This window comes from Poromitra crassiceps, assembly GCF_964638095.1.
Source record: "Poromitra crassiceps genome assembly, chromosome: 15".
Classification (NCBI taxonomy): domain Eukaryota; kingdom Metazoa; phylum Chordata; class Actinopteri; order Beryciformes; family Melamphaidae; genus Poromitra; species Poromitra crassiceps.
The window spans coordinates 25,984,636-26,000,552 of record NC_139634.1 but is presented as its reverse complement, the minus strand read 5'-3'; the positions used below and the strand labels follow the sequence as shown (position 1 = coordinate 26,000,552).

Here is a 15,917-nt window from a genome sequence, read left to right as displayed (position 1 = left end):
TTATATGATAGAGAAATATACTGTAATATACCGGACCACTGGAACTACCGGTCTACTGGAAGCTTCTTAACATCATGCCGATCCCAAACCTAATGAGCACAGACAACTACAGAGGGATCAGCCTCAGCTCGGTTCCTGCCAAAACCGTGTGCTAGACCCCCTGCTGAGACCTCAGCAGAATGGCTTTCGAGAGAAGCAGACAACCGTCGAGCAGGTATTGGCTCTGAGGAGAATCGAGGGAGTACAGAACACTAACTTCCCAGTAATCATGACCATGCGTGTGTGCGTGCATGAGGTTTCTGAGAGAGAGAGGGGATAGAGAAACTATCAGAGAAAATATCAGCAGCATGTTTGTGGCTCTTAACATGTGACAAAAGTTTTTCAGTGAATAATAGTTGATTGCCTCACTGAATAATCTGCTGTTCCACAATTTTAGCAGCAGAATTGGATGTTGTATTTAATGGGACATCCATGCGTAATGATGTATCCAAGGATTTCTCCTGCACTGCACTGCGCAGTGCGGAGAATAATGGTGCGCTCAGGCGCAGTGGGGTATTTTTGCGCTAGACCTGCTTTTCAGAGGTCTTGGCGCAAAGAGTTGCGCACATAGGGATGATAGCAAATGTGAGGATTTAGCGAGATTTAGCTGCGACAAGGTGGAAAAACCGGCGCAAAAATGCCTGTTAGTGCGGCCGGGTGCAAGTGCAAAAAGCAGATAGTGCTTGACGACGATAGGGCACACTGAGTCAATACTGCTGTGTGTGTGCGGGCATGCATGTGCGCGTGTGTGTGTGTGTGTGTGTGTGTGTGTGTGTGTGTGTGTGTGTGTGTGTGTGTGTGTGTGTGTGTGTGTGTGTGTGTGTGTACTCACAGCGATAGCATACATGGTAATGTTGTCTCTCTGGCTGTCTGTCACAGCGTGCAGCAGGTCTGGGCTGTCATGTGACTCTCCGTCTGTAATGACGATCATCACCTTCTGAGCGCCGGGACGCCCGCCACGCCCAAACGCCTCCGTACTGCAGAGGGGAGGGGTCAGCTCATCAAATACTACTCTAGGGGCCATATTTAAACAATCATAGTACAAGGCCTAACTAAGCGGATGGCACTAGTGCAGTGTTTCCCAACCGGGGGTACGGGGACCCCTAGGGGTACGCGAGCACATTGCAGGGGGTACGCAGAAAGATTGAGGAGTAATACAATTTATTTTCAGATGAGAGGAGAGAGAGAGAGAAACTCTGCGCCGCAACTATTGTTCCGGGGAGCCCCGGCGGCTCCCTGGAAGGTGTTAACTGTGACACCTACTCTGTGAAAAACAAAAGAAGTCGTTCACGCTGGCTGCAGGTCAAACAATAGCTCCCACTATGCGTGGCTCAAACGCCCGGCTGATCCGGATTTCGGTTCAGGCGAGCCAAGCGAAAAAAGGAAAAGGGAGGCCAGGTCTAAACCGCGGCTGTTCAATGAAAAATACATTTTGTATGGATTTACCTGTACCTCAGCGGATCCACCGCAGCCACAGTGTTTTTTCTGTGGCGAAGTCCTGGCAAATAATTAAATGAAGCCAGCTCATCTGCAACGCCACCAGAGCACCAAACACGCAGCATGGCTTGGTAAGACGAATTACTTTTTCACTCGAAAACTCTCAGAGTTCAAGTCGAGTCGGGCTACAATGAAGAAAGCTAAAGTGTTTCAAGCAAAGCACTGGAGGTGTCGTACTCTGTGTCACTGCTTGTGGCTAAATCAAAAAAGCCTCATTCAATCGTTGAGGATCTGATTCTTCCTGCAGCCCTGATGTTAGCTGAAACTATGATCGACAAGAAAGCAGCAGACGCTCTCAAAACGGTTCCATTGTCAAACAACACAGTCTCTCGTCGGATCGATGATATGTCAATTAATATTGTTGGACAAGTTGTGAATAAAATGAAGCAAGCAGGTCAATTCGCTTTGCAGTTAGATGAAATGACCGATGTCAGTGGGGAAGCCCAGCTGCTGGCATTTGCTCGTTATAAAGACATGTCGGACATAAATGAACATATTTTGTTTTGCAAGAAGCTTGTAGGAAAGACAACTGGCGAGGAAATATTTCAGATTATAGACAGCTTTTAAAGACGTCTTAAAGACAACACAGCGTCTTAAAGACAACACAGCGTCTTAAAGACAAGACAGCGTCTTAAAGACAACAATCTGGAGTGGAAATCTTGTAGTCATATCTGTACCGATGGCGCAGCTGCAATGACGGGGAAAATCAAAGGACTGTGATGTGCACTGATTTGAACTTTAGCTTTTTGGATCTACTTATCTTATGTGTGATATTTTGCCTGGTAACAGCTGCCCCCAGAACTGTCAAAGCTTATGAAAGACAAACTAGCTCAGGTGTCTTTTTAAAGGTGCCAAGTGACTGAATAAAAATAGTTGAAACTGTTACTGTGTGAGTCTGAATATATCTATCTCTATATAGGCTATATATAATATTTTACTAATTCTCAATAAGTGTATAGCTATTTGTATTAAAGGGGAGTCATTCAAAATGATTTTAATTTAATATTGTTTTAATTTAATAGTCAGTTGTGTTGGATAGTAAAAGTTGAATGAGATTAATGGAACAAATTTGGGAGAATCATCAACACGCTGTCAGGGGGTACACTTGGCATGGCAAAACAGCTCAAGGGGTACACGGCACAAAAAAGGTTGGGAACCACTGCACTAGTGCATTTGGGATGTGTCCAGGGTCAAATTGTTAGTTACGCGAAGCACAATCTGGGTGCAAATTAAGGCGCAAGGCACAAAGGGCCTGCACCTTAATTAATCATGTGTGTTAATCCCTCAAGCACCTTGATGTGTTGCTACATGTATTTAAATGGTGGATTCAGCACATGGGAGAAACTGTTTTCTGCTGAGGAAACAGATCTGCTTGTGTGCAATGGTGATGTGTGTGTGTGTGTGTGTGTGTGTGTGTGTGTGTGTGTGTGTGTGTGTGTGTGTGTGTGTGTGTGTGTGTGTGTGTGTGTGTGTGTGTGTGTCGGGGACAGTAGGCCTCTGTTGTGCATCAGGTGAAGGTAACAATCAGTCAGTGAGCAGGTCAGTGTAACAGTCAGTGAGCAGCTCAATGTAACAATTGGCCAGTGAGCAGGTCAGTGTAAGTCAGTGAGCAGGTCAGTGTAACAATCAGTCAGTGAGCAGGTCACTTTACCAGTCAGTCAGTCAGTGAGCAGGTCAAGGTAACAGTCAGTCAGTGAGCAGGTCAGTGAGTGGTCGTACCGCGCCACGTTGATGCCGAGCGCTGTCCTGGTCTCCTCGCCACCGCGCTGTTCAATGTTCCGGGCGGCCTCCACCACCTCCTCCACTGTCTGGTATTCTGAGAGGCCAAACTCATGGACCACACTGGAGCCATACTGCACCACACCCACCTGCAAATGATATAAACTCATGGACTGGATATACTGTATATATATACAGTATATAGCTATATAGGCTACTGGGAATTTGCTAAATAAAACCATAGAACCCATAAGAACCGACCTGCGTCTGACCCGGGCCGATGTAGAACTTCTGCAGAACGTTGATGAGGAAGTCCTGCACCTCGTACCACGGGTAGATGGAGTTCGAACCATCCACAACTATCACAATGTCCATGAACGTCTCACACCCTGAAAAGACAGACAGACACACAGACACAGATAGACAGATAGATATATAGATAGATCGATTGATAGATAGATACAGTAGATAGATAGATATATAGATAGATAGATAGATAGATAGATAGATAGATAGATAGATAGATAGATAGATAGATAGATAGATAGATAGATAGATAGATAGATAGATAGATAGATAGATAGATAGGAATAGACTAGTGACCACTGGAGAGACAGTTGACAGCAGGAACAGGGACGGCACCCGGGAGCAGTATGGGTTAGAGGCCTTTTAGGAGGGCCATTCAAGCCGCAAGTGGAGTCTGCAGTGCCACCAATTACTGGTACTGCATGGTATCCACCAAGATACCATCACATCGGAATAAGATGTTTGGAGCGGGGGAGTCTGGTGCAGCGCACAGGTCCTAGACCTGGTGAGACGAGGGAGGAGCCCGGCCGGGTGGCAACCCACAAAGCCCGGTCCCTCTATGTACCAGAGCCCTTCTGCCCCCCGGTCCCGGCAGAGTAGTTCCGGAGCAGCGGATTGAGTGGCCCTGACCACGTGACCACCTTCGACCCTTCCTAGAGGGCTGGCCGTGGGTAGCTACTGGGACGTAAGTTGGGGCTTGGCCAGCCCTGGCTGGGTCACCTGGGCGAGGGTGTATGATGTTGCGAGACCCGAAACATCCTATGACCCCAGGGTACATCACTGAGGATACGTCCCAGTTGCATCCATGCAATGTTTTCTCTTTATAGATAGATAGATGGATAGATGGGTGGAGTGGGATGGACAGACAGACAGAGAGGCAGGCAGGCAGGCAGGCAGACAGACAGACAGACAGACAGGTAGTTACTCTGCAGGGCTGGAGCGATAGTGTGGGAGAACCTGAAGTTGCGGCTGACCCTGGAACAGATCCCTGTACTGTAGAAGGAGCTTCCACACTCATGAGACCAGAGAGGACCACAGACCTAAGGACAGATACACACACAGATGAAACATGGCCTAACACAAAGTTGTCCTTGTCTTGACCATCCATCTACTCAAGCTAAAGTACAACACGTTGAGACCTGTTGCATTACCAGACCCACAGAAGCATTTGGAGTTCCATCTCTGGCGGGAGCTTTACATGCAAACAGTTTCTAGCTCATAAATTGACTGAATTGATTTGAATGAAACTTTGTAGACATGCATCTTCTGGGACTATGTCCAAGTCAATGTCATTGAATATGGAGTGCACAGCTACACATACTCTAAGGCAGGGTTCCCCAAATAGCAGCACGCCCACTGCATGGCCCACGCTGGCATTTCTATTTAAAGAATAAATAAATAAATAAATAAATACTAGCAAGCCATGCTAGCAAGCAGTGGTAAGCGGAGACAACAAGATGGCTGTCATGGCTCGGCTGTCAGAAACTTTTTCTGAGAGCAATTCGGACACTCCCCTGACTCACGCCACTTCCTGCATTCGCGGTTCCAGATTTGAACAGATATCGCACAATGCTCCAGGAAAATCCATTCATCCAATCAAACGGAATCAAAAAATATCAGGAAGTGGGCTTCATTTTGTCGTGTCAAACCCAATGGGCTCACTTTATCCATATCTATATACTATCAATGGTTGTAATGTGTGTAGCCTATATTGTGTTGTGAAGTGTGTTGTGTCTGTGTTGTGACCTGTATATTGTGTGTTGTGTGTGCATTGTGTTGTGTGTTGTGATGTATATAGTGTTGTGATGTGTACATATTGTGTGTTGTGATGTGAGCTCACCAAGAAGCTGCTGTCTCTGGGGTTGGAGACCAGAGTCATCCCCAGCCTCATCTGCTCTTTCCGCTCAGAGACATTGTCCAGAGAAACTTTCCCTACAGAGTCAAACAAGTCTGCTTTACTGCCAGTGGTATAATGTAATATATAAAGTTTTGGTCTGAGCAAAATTTATATAGTCTCTCCTGATTCTAAATATAGCTGAATCGCTTGGTTTTACCAAGTAAAACTATTTGTATAAGTATTTTATGAAATGTTATGAAATCGCTTTTCTATCATAGTTTTCCACAGATCCGGTTTAAACAGCTTTTCAACAGTGGCCGCCTGGCCGGCCATGTTTCTCACCCAGGTTGAGTCTGGAGCAGTTAGTATTGGAGCTGTAGTCCAGAGGGCACCTGAACACATCGCCCGTCTGCTGGCCCCCTGTGGATGCAAATGGAGCTCCCACCAACAGCCTGAGAACGCACGCACACACACACACACACACACACACACACACACACACACACACACACACACACACACACACACACACACACACACACTTACATTTCTGTTGATCCAAAAGTAGGGCAGCTATGAAAGATCCAAATATTTTGGAAGAAGGTTACAGTATTGCAGTATAATAAAACCAGACACTGGATGCATGTGCTGGTAGACACAGGGGGGGGGAATACTGTAGCACAATGATAGCTTAATATCTAACAAATGTAGGCAGTCATAGAAAAACATGTTCAGCATGAGTAAACAAAACATTGTCTTCTCCAGATGGACAGGCTGCCTATAGGCTGAGACTGAGCAATATATTTTGTTTTATTTTTCATCAGTCTTTTGCAGCCCTCCTGCGGTGCACAGGATGCTGGCCCAAAATATTTGATTGGTACTCTAAGGCCTATAAAATAACACTACAGCTAGAGGCAGAACTCACCATCTTCAGCTGCTCGGAGTCCTCTCTGCACTTCCCTACAGCTGTGCAACAATCTATGACACTGGGGACTACTGTCGCCAAAAGACTCATTCTGAAAGAATGGAAGTCCTCTTCACCCTAATATAACCCTTATAAGTCACTTTCAGACATGAACTCTGGATTATCTCAGGGTAGCTTTCCCTGAGCATGACCCGGGCATTACGTGAAGTGTACGCTTTCAGACATGAGGCATACATGTCCGTGTCTGAGAAGGGTGCTCAAGCAGTGCTGCAGACCAGTTCAGTTACCAACAAGTTAGCAACTACAGTACTCTCAAAATGCCACTGAATGACTGAAACACTACTGTGGCTTAAACATGTACAAGTCACATTTCTTTCAACGGTCAAATTAGTTTTGAAATCTGTTGCTTGGTTTTTGAGTAGAAGTATGTTTTCCAACTACTGTACCAACTTTCCTAGCTTAACCCCACGATAGCCTGTGTTGCTAGTTCATAGTTAGCTGCTGTAACTACGTTGAACAGCAACTGTCTTGCTCTATCTCATAGACAATAAAATATATATCTATAGGCAGCCAGGAGGGACTATTTTATTTTGAAAATTATTATGTATGAATAAAAAGGTTTCACTTGGAGTCTATTACTTTTATATTGAGAGCCAAAGCTATGCCCCTTCCGGGAGGGCAATATACAAACCAGCGTTGGAAAGAATATGAATGGTGGTGAATGGTTTTTTATCTCGTTTGAATGAAGTACACATGTTTGTCATTTCAAATTATAACTTTGCAAATCAAGTAAGTCACAATTTGTCGTAAAACTGTTGCACTATTACACATAATAATGCCACAGGCAACAATGCCATCATGGACAAACCTCCAGAGGAAGAATCAACATCGCCATATAAGGAAATACATGGCAACACAAAGGTCAATAATAATAATAATAATAATAATAATAATAATAATAATAATAATTGTTGTGCTTCGGATTTGGATCAAAGTCAGCTGTTTAGAATGAACTATGAATAACTGAAAGGTATGAATAGTTTATTCAATTAATACTTGTAGTTATATTTATCTCCAATAAGGAGTATTAACCTAGGGGGCACCACCTGTAATAATTACAGGAAAAGCTGAATTGAATTCAATTTGTCTCGTTCTGAAGGGTGATTATCTCCAAACCTTAGTCAGAAATGGTCACAATATGCACAAAATCTCACTGAAACAGTTGAATTCAATTAAAAAGCTGACACTATTTATTTAAGTAAAATAAAAGATGAGGATTGGCGTTTAACATCAACAGTATATCTTTAGTATATTACATTACATATCATATCTTTGCTACAGGAGGTTCTTCTGAGAGTGTGTGCAATTGCACCGAGTGGCCGCTAGAGGTCACCAGAGTGAATGAATGAATGAATGAATGAATAAAGTTTATTTCGCGCCACATCACAAAAAAACAAACAAACATGCGAAACAAAACAAACATACGATGCTGGCCGAAAAGGTTAGGGCTGAAGCTATAAGCTTGTAAATGCCCTAACCCAGTTCATCTTATAAATTACAAACTTTCCATATGGTCTAATTACAAAAAAACAAACGAACAAATTAACAAAAACAGCAAGCAATTTTTTTTTTTTTTTTTTTTTTTTTTAAGCATTTGATCTATACGTCATATATACATTTTTAGCATTTGAACTATACATCATCGAAAGACTAAACTGGATGCGTGTGGTCGGAGATGGCGGACCGGTTGCATTCACAACATGACTGCCCACCAGAGCATGTGAGCGGACCGGTGACGAATTAACGGTGTTAGTCCACTGGCTAAGCCCGCATTCTTCTAGCGGGGCACAGTACAGTTTCAATATTAACGTTAGCAATCAGTAAGGCACCTTAACTCGGCAGTTCACAGTATCATGCATGCATATGACAGTCACAGTGCACAGTACAGTTCAGTTCAACAACAGTTCAGTTTTCTACTAATTAGCTAACTTCCGCCCGAACCATAAAATAAGAAAAAATAGCCCTGACTTTAAATGGTGTGCACACCTGAATTTGGTTCTTGGCAGTCTCTACTCGAAAATCGAGGAGGCTTGGTTAATCCAGTCCGTTGCGGGTCCAGACGAGGGAAGGAGGAGGAGGGAATGAGGGAAGCAGGCGCGGTGATTCATACTCAGCTGGCCGGGCTTGAGGTAGACTGCGGGTCTGCCGGGGAAGCAGCGATGCTGGCTCGGGTCGTCAACGTAAGATGCTAGCTTTTCCCCGGTTAGCTTGCTTGTAGCTTAGTGGAGCGTACCTACCCAACATGCTAGGTTGACATGGTTGGTACCAATCGATTCCTTAGGTCTTCTAGTTTCATTATGGTATAAGAACCATCATGGTAGGTTCTAAAATGAGCCCGCGACAGCCTCCGAAAGACAGTAATATCAATCGCGGAGTTTCGGGGGCACCCAAAAAGTGGTGGGGACAATTTTAGCTGCTCAGAAAAGTGGGTGGGACATGTCCCACCCGTCCCACCCTAAACCTATGCCCATGCTCCCAAGGGTAGCGTTGCTGTAGTTTAACTACTTCTAGTGTGAAGAAATTGGTAGCTTACACTTTCCCAACAATGGATATAATGACCATATACCATGGCCTGCGTGATCTATTGCTTAAATCTAGTATACTGTCCTATCTAATAAAAAGAAGAAGAAAAAAGAACAGACAGAAGGAGAGCCAAGCAGATCAGAGGGAGGGAGTGAGGGGTCTGTCTGGAGCAGCAGCCAAACACCTGAACTGAGAATGTCACCAAGCTACAGAGAAAAACAACTTCATCAAAAATAACACGCACGCGCGCACACGCTCTCACACGCTCTCACACACACAAGCTCTCTCTCTCACACACACACACACACACACACACACACACACACACACAGTGGGAGACTGGGGAGTAAGACCACATCACATAGTTTCCAGGTCGCTGCTGTGCCTCGGGTCACAGCCCGAGAAACATGCACGCATGCATGCTGCACGTAGCACACGCACGCGCACACACACACACACACACACGCACACGCACATACACACACACACACACACACACACACTCTTTCCACTTATTTACGTGCTAAACCTACTTCAAAGAGCCAGCGATTTTATTTTACCCCCGTGTTTCCCCTCCATTTTCCCCCCAATTGTACTTCTCCAATTCCCCCTGCTGTCCTGCTCATTGCTCCACCCGCTCTGCTGATCTGGGGAGAGTTGTACTGCTTCCTCCGATACATGTGCCAGCCGCTTCTTTTCACCTGACAGCCAGGAGTTTCACTGGCAGGACGTAGCGCATGGGAGGATCACGCTATTCCCCGCTATTATTGTGGAGGAGCTGGTTAACGGGCCTTTATACTGTGAAGGAGCTGGTTAACAGGCCTTTATACTGTGAAGGAGCTGGTTAACAGGCCTTTATACTGTGAAGGAGCTGGTTAACATACCTTTATACTGTGGAGGAGCTGGTTAACATACCTTTATACTGTGGAGGAGCTGGTTAACGGGCCTTTATACTGTGGAGGAGCTGGTTAACGGGCCTTTATACTGTGGAGGAGCTGGTTAACGGGCCTTTATACTGTGGAGGAGCTGGTTAACGGGCCTTTATACTGTGGAGGAGCTGCTTAACGGGCCTTTATACTGGGGAGGAGCTGGTTAACGGGCCTTTATACTGTGGAGGAGCTGGTTAACGGGCCTTTATACTGTGGAGGAGCTGGTTAACGGGCCTTTATACTGGGGAGGAGCTGGTTAACGGGCCTTTATACTGGGGAGGAGCTGGTTAACGGGCCTTTATACTGTGGAGGAGCTGGTTAACGGGCCTTTATACTGTGGAGGAGCTGGTTAACGGGCCTTTATACTGTGGAGGAGCTGGTTAACGGGCATTTATACTGTGGAGGAGCTGGTTAACGGGCCTTTATACTGTGGAGGAGCTGGTTAACGGGCCTTTATACTGGGGAGGAGCTGGTTAACGGGCCTTTATACTGGGGAGGGAGTTTAACCAACAACTCGCAAGGACTCTGACTCATCGGTCATATATGCACACTTCAGGACCAGCAGCAGGAGGACGTGACGTGACGTCTCAGGGGAGACCTGACTCCACTTAACTCCTCTGTTCACACTCACTTTATAGACTTGGTTTCATGTTATGGACTCTTAATAACCGTCTCTGTCTTCCTTTGATGTTTACTGTTTACTGTTACACTTCTTTAATTACTTTTCCTCACAATGTCATGACCCCTGTCTGTCTGTCTGTCTGTCTGTCTGTCTGTCTGTCTGTCTGTCTGCCTGCCTCTCTGTCTGTCTGCTGGCCTGTCTCTCTGCCTGTCTGTCTGCCTTGTTGTTTCCCTTCTCTTCTGTTTTCTCTCTGCTAGTGGAATACATGTGCAGTGTTGAGTGTAAATGTTGCGTTGTGACCGGTGGAGTTCTGCGCAGCCATTCCGATCAGACAGAGCAGATGTGAAATGTGTTGTGTTCTGATTCACTGACTCCTCTCACCGTGCCTCACCTCACCGTGCCCACCCTCACCCTCACTGTGACCTCTCCACCCCTCACCATGCACCCCCCCCCCATAGGAGGCATTGTGACATCACTGATGGTGTCTGTCATCAGTGATGTCATAAGACTGAAGATGTCATCAGTGATGTCATAAGAGCAAAAATCATCTTATGACATAGGCACTGATGTGACACCCACACGTGCATGTGTTACGGCGTAGGTGGTACTTGCAGCAACCCATGTTAAGGGCTTGTCCAGGGGTGGGTACGAACCGCCGACCTTCGGCATGGGAGTCCGACATATTAACCAATGCGCCAAGAGAGCTAGCTAGCTCCCTTGGTGGAGCTGATTAACATGCCTTTATACTGGGGAGTGAGTCACTCGGGACTCACGAGGAATCCGTGCTGATTCACCTCGGTTACACTCACCCCCTTAAACTCACTCCACACCCACTGGGCCTCTGGGTTCGCGGCATCAATGTTACGGCGTTGTGTAGGTGGTACTTGCAGCAACCCATGTTAAGGGCTTGTCCAGGGGTGGGTACGAACCGCCGACCTTCAGCATGGGAGTCCGACATGTTAACCACTGCGCCAAGAGAGCTAGCTGAGATGACAGAGGAGAGCTGCACGCAATTACGCACAGTAATATCCGCGGCGCACACATTCTGGCCTATTCTGGCACTGCGCCACGCCTCTTCGGCGTAAATCGCATTTTGGGGCCTAAAAACATGATGCCATCTTCCCGAGGCAGGCGCAAAGCGTGTTTTTTTGCGTTCAACGCCAGTTTAGCGCCAAAGGCCAGTGGGAAGATAGAACCCAGTGTCTTCACCATCACTCTCTGTGCAGTATAGAGTGAGCTACAGTCGTCAAGTTAGTTAGTATCGCCATAGAATGGAGGCAAATGGTACAGTCATTCAAAATCACCAAAAACACACATCTAACATCGCCAAAAAGCTCTTTGTGCTTCGGGTACTCACCACCGCAGCGGCGGCGAGCCTAATCGACCGTGCGAGATGCCTAGTCTTGAAAATGTCCCCTTTCCTGAATTTTCCTTTTTGTAAACTTTTAGCATGTCATTTAACATGCCCAATGGTAACAGAATCCATTGAAAAACCTTTTGTATACATTGTTTCTCAGTTAGGTGTCCCCCCCCAAATTTACTGGCCTATACTCACTAACCTACACACTGGTTTGTACAGACCAGTCCAATAAACTAGTCTGGACTGGTCTGCGGATGACTGTGTGAGTGAACTGGGTTCTCACCACTGCCGGCCTCCTGCCTCATGCTGCTGGACCGTGTATCCAAACTGGCTTTCTTTAGAACCGGAGAACAGCTTGAAGTTCTTGGTGTTGAAGTTGAAGCAGAGCTGTAGGTCTGAAACAGAAGGTGGAGCTGAGTTAGCTGAACATGCTAAACCCTGATGGTGTCCCACAAATATCTGTAAAACACTAAAATGGCCTGGTATTCACCACAATTAAAATAACTTGCACCTTAAAGTTGGCCTTCCCTAGAGTGGTTAACACCATACAGAGCACAGACGCTGCTCATTAGTTAAGTACTTCGGTTGTGCTGCGCTCATCCCTCTCTGTCTCCCTGTAGGCGGTTCGAGCATGGTTTCTGGCATGAATGATTTAGGATTTTGGCTACATGTACCTTAGGTCTGTGCTGGGCAAATCTGTGTGTATTTCCAATTATATAACTGTGACTGTTTGTAGGCAGGAGTGAAGATACAGGCTAGAGCAATCACCACAGCCTGAGAATCCCAACAGTTCTATCCTCTACTGATGAAGGTCAAATGTTAAATGGTTCTAGAGGTATTCTGGAATCTGTAGACACTTTGTGGTTGCCTGTTTCCATAGATTGTATCATTGCTCCTTTCTTGTCCATGGAGGTAAAACCTTTTGTAGCCTCATTTCTTTCCAAACCAGCTGCCTGATTCTGACTTGAACCTTCTGGCTGCAGGTGGGCCTTTGCCAGGAGTCCTACTGAGGGCCAACTCCCCCTACAGTCACCCACTCAGTCAGTGACTTTGAGTTCTACAAAAGCGCTTTATAAGGACATGTACATTTTCTTGCGCTGCCGACCACAGCACGTTGAGTTCCAGTTATTCATGCATTCAAACAAGCCTGCCCCCAGAGGTTAGAGAGTTTTTTTACCGTTGGGTTCCCAGATTGGGTTCCATATAAAACCTGGGAAAATTGAGCTGACACCCACAAGGGACATTCAAAAAAGACAAAGTAATCAAGTTTAACACTTCAGCAGTTTGCTGGGGATGCCCTGGAATGCCCTCAAGGACCTCTGGTGGTCTCCGGACCCGACATTGAGGACCACTGCTCTATTTCGTAACAACCTGTATGTTTTTATTATTTTACATTAAGCTTTTCACATTCTAGATTTTTAACTTGGACTTGTAAATTTCAATCAAACGTATACAAGGGGGCATTGTCAACTAATCCAGTGCTTCTCAAACTTTGTCATGTCAAGGACCCTGAACTGACACAAATTAAACCACAGACCCCATTTGATAAGATGTCCCAGGGTCCACGATCGGATCAGATTTCTTTGCTTTTAGATGTTTTATTGCAGCTAAGTGTATGAAACCCATGACAAAAAATAGTCATACATTCTGTCATTGTGTTACTTATGGGTGTAATTATAGTCAAAATAAACTATCCCCATTTTAGCTGGGGGGCCCCCAACCCCCTCAAGGACCCCTGTGAGAACCACTGAACTAATGTACCTGCTACTCTTCTCAGTCACATACACACTGGAAAATCGAACGTCCTCTCTCCCCTGGTTTGAGTTAAAATCTAGTTTATCTGGAAGCTGCAGGACAGAGGAGGATGGAAAACTGTTGAGCTGCCAGCTCTGACAGAGCTGAGATAATACAACTGATGACCGTGACGTCACTTCGAGCGTTTCAGCTATTTTCCTTCAGGAAGAGGAGATGATGTCATCATTTCATTCCAGAAATCAGCCTCCACATAATGCATTCTCATAATGAGAACGCATAATAAAGAAAAACCAAGACACTCTTCTCTCTCTCTCTCACTCACACACGTCTCACACACACACGTCTCACACACACACACACACACACACACACACGTCTCACACACACACACACACACACACACACACACACACACACACACACACACACACACACACACACACTTATTAATGTAATTAATTTAAAGTAAATTAATTGCATTTGTCTAACAAATTGTCTAATGATTGTCTAACAAAACCAGGAAGCAGAAAAAAGCAACAATCTCCCATCAGAAATGGTCCATAGCACAGCTCCATGGCACCGCTCAAACGCTGGTCCAGCAGCTTTTATCGATACGGGATTGGACTCCATTACAACGGGGGGCAGCCTGTCACTCAAACATGAAGGATTTTGTGTTCCCCACGCACCACGCAACTCTCCTAAACTCTTGACGCCGTGTACATTTCAGCCGGTAGATTGCTCCTGACAGTAGCCTTCACAGACAACCAGTCGTCCCTCCATGCAAGACGAATGCGCGACCTGGGCTTCCCTCTCAATGAGCGCGGTGAATCTTTCTCACGCCAGTGTTACGTTACTTACGTAAAAGCTGTGCGGGTTTGACCGGAAGGGGAAACAAAATCATCATGGGGTTCATAGTTGAGTGTAACACTGACAGTATCCGCCATCAAAGGCATTTATTCAGGTCAGGAGCTGTGAAGATGACTTCATCTATATAAACATGTAATTTCCTCCGCTTTCAGGTCAGAGACTGCTGTTTTTGATGAAAACGACCTACATTCAGGTGTCGTCTAACTAAAGAATGGATGAAGGTAGAATCAAACTTTTTTTTTTCAAATGAAAGTCGAGGTTTCTTTCTTTTGGGATATTCAGTCTTTACGTAGTCATAGAAGAAAATATTCTCTGGGTCTTGGAAAATTAATGAAAATGATCAAAAACCCTGGCGGTGGCTATAGTGACTTTTTCTGAAAAACTCTGGCGGCTAATGAGTTAATGAGACACGAATATGACGTGCTAATAAACAGTATTTACTACAACTTTAACTATACTGTTGAAGCGTGACGTGCCATTTTGGATTTTGAGGTCAGGTCGCGGCTGGTGTAGCTCCCCTGAGATCGGGGTAGGAAATCCGAGGGCAGGTGACATCACAGAGGGCATTCCTGACCTTTGAACTGAGAGATTCCTAGTTCCCAGTACAAATGGCCCTGTAGATAGGGTTATCCCTGACATAGGGTTAGACCTCTGTAATGAAAATTATAGCATCAGTTTGGTGGGTCAGAAGCAGATTCCTCCTTAGAACAAACAGACAGGAGGTGGATTTATCAGAGCTGGAGGAGAGAGAGACTTGATCCAGATCCAGATGGGTCAGACAGAAAGCCCGTCTGCTCTGTGATGAAGATCCTGGCTCTGAGAAAATCTTCACATTTTTCACTCTGCCAAGGCTTCTGCATCCTTTCACTTTTTTTCTTTTCATAGTGAGATGAATTTTCCAGATGCATCTTAGCTGCTCTCATAATGAGATCCAGATCCAGCTCCTGCAGTCCGGACAGGGTCTTCGGCTCTTGAGTGAAACAGAGGCAGTGCGTTTGAGCTAAATCTGGTCTCAGATCAGAGTGTCATCAGGGGCCTCAATTATCAATTATCAATACTAGTGCAGTGACCGGTCCCTCCCTCCCCTTCCCCCCATTCACACATCATGCTCTCCCACTCTTCACCCCCCCCCCTCGCTTGTACCCCCCTCCAAATTGGTTGAGTTGTATGCAATTCAACACTGCATGTTCTTGGGTCCCCAGCAGTGCACCTGCCAAGTTTGAAGTCATTCGGGCGCACGGTTCTTGAGATAAACCATATTTTGTGTTGCCAGTAGGCGGCACTATGACACTGTGGGTGTCCAAAATGCATGAGATTTAACACTGCACTCCGTCGCGTTCCCAGCAGCGCACCCCCCACGTTTCAAGTTGATCGCAAGAACAATTCTCCAGATATGTGAAAGCCATATTCCGATTAGTCAAATTGCACAAAATTCAATACTGCACATTCTTGGGTCCCCAGCAGTGCACCAAGTTTCG

At 45.7% G+C, this 15,917-nt stretch overlaps 1 protein-coding gene across 1 annotated transcript in view; it reads right to left on the bottom strand.

Moving 5' to 3' along the window:
• LOC310790146 (integrin alpha-11-like) overlaps positions 1 to 15,917 on the bottom strand; it is a gene marked incomplete at both ends in the record, with an annotated part of 47,481 nt that overhangs the window by 28,897 nt on the left and 2,667 nt on the right. Inside the window, 7 exon segments of the mRNA XM_083651825.1 lie at positions 872 to 1,016; positions 3,256 to 3,404; positions 3,517 to 3,644; positions 4,487 to 4,601; positions 5,402 to 5,493; positions 5,741 to 5,850; positions 12,101 to 12,212. Coding sequence (XP_083507951.1) covers positions 872 to 1,016; positions 3,256 to 3,404; positions 3,517 to 3,644; positions 4,487 to 4,601; positions 5,402 to 5,493; positions 5,741 to 5,850; positions 12,101 to 12,212 — 851 coding nt within the window.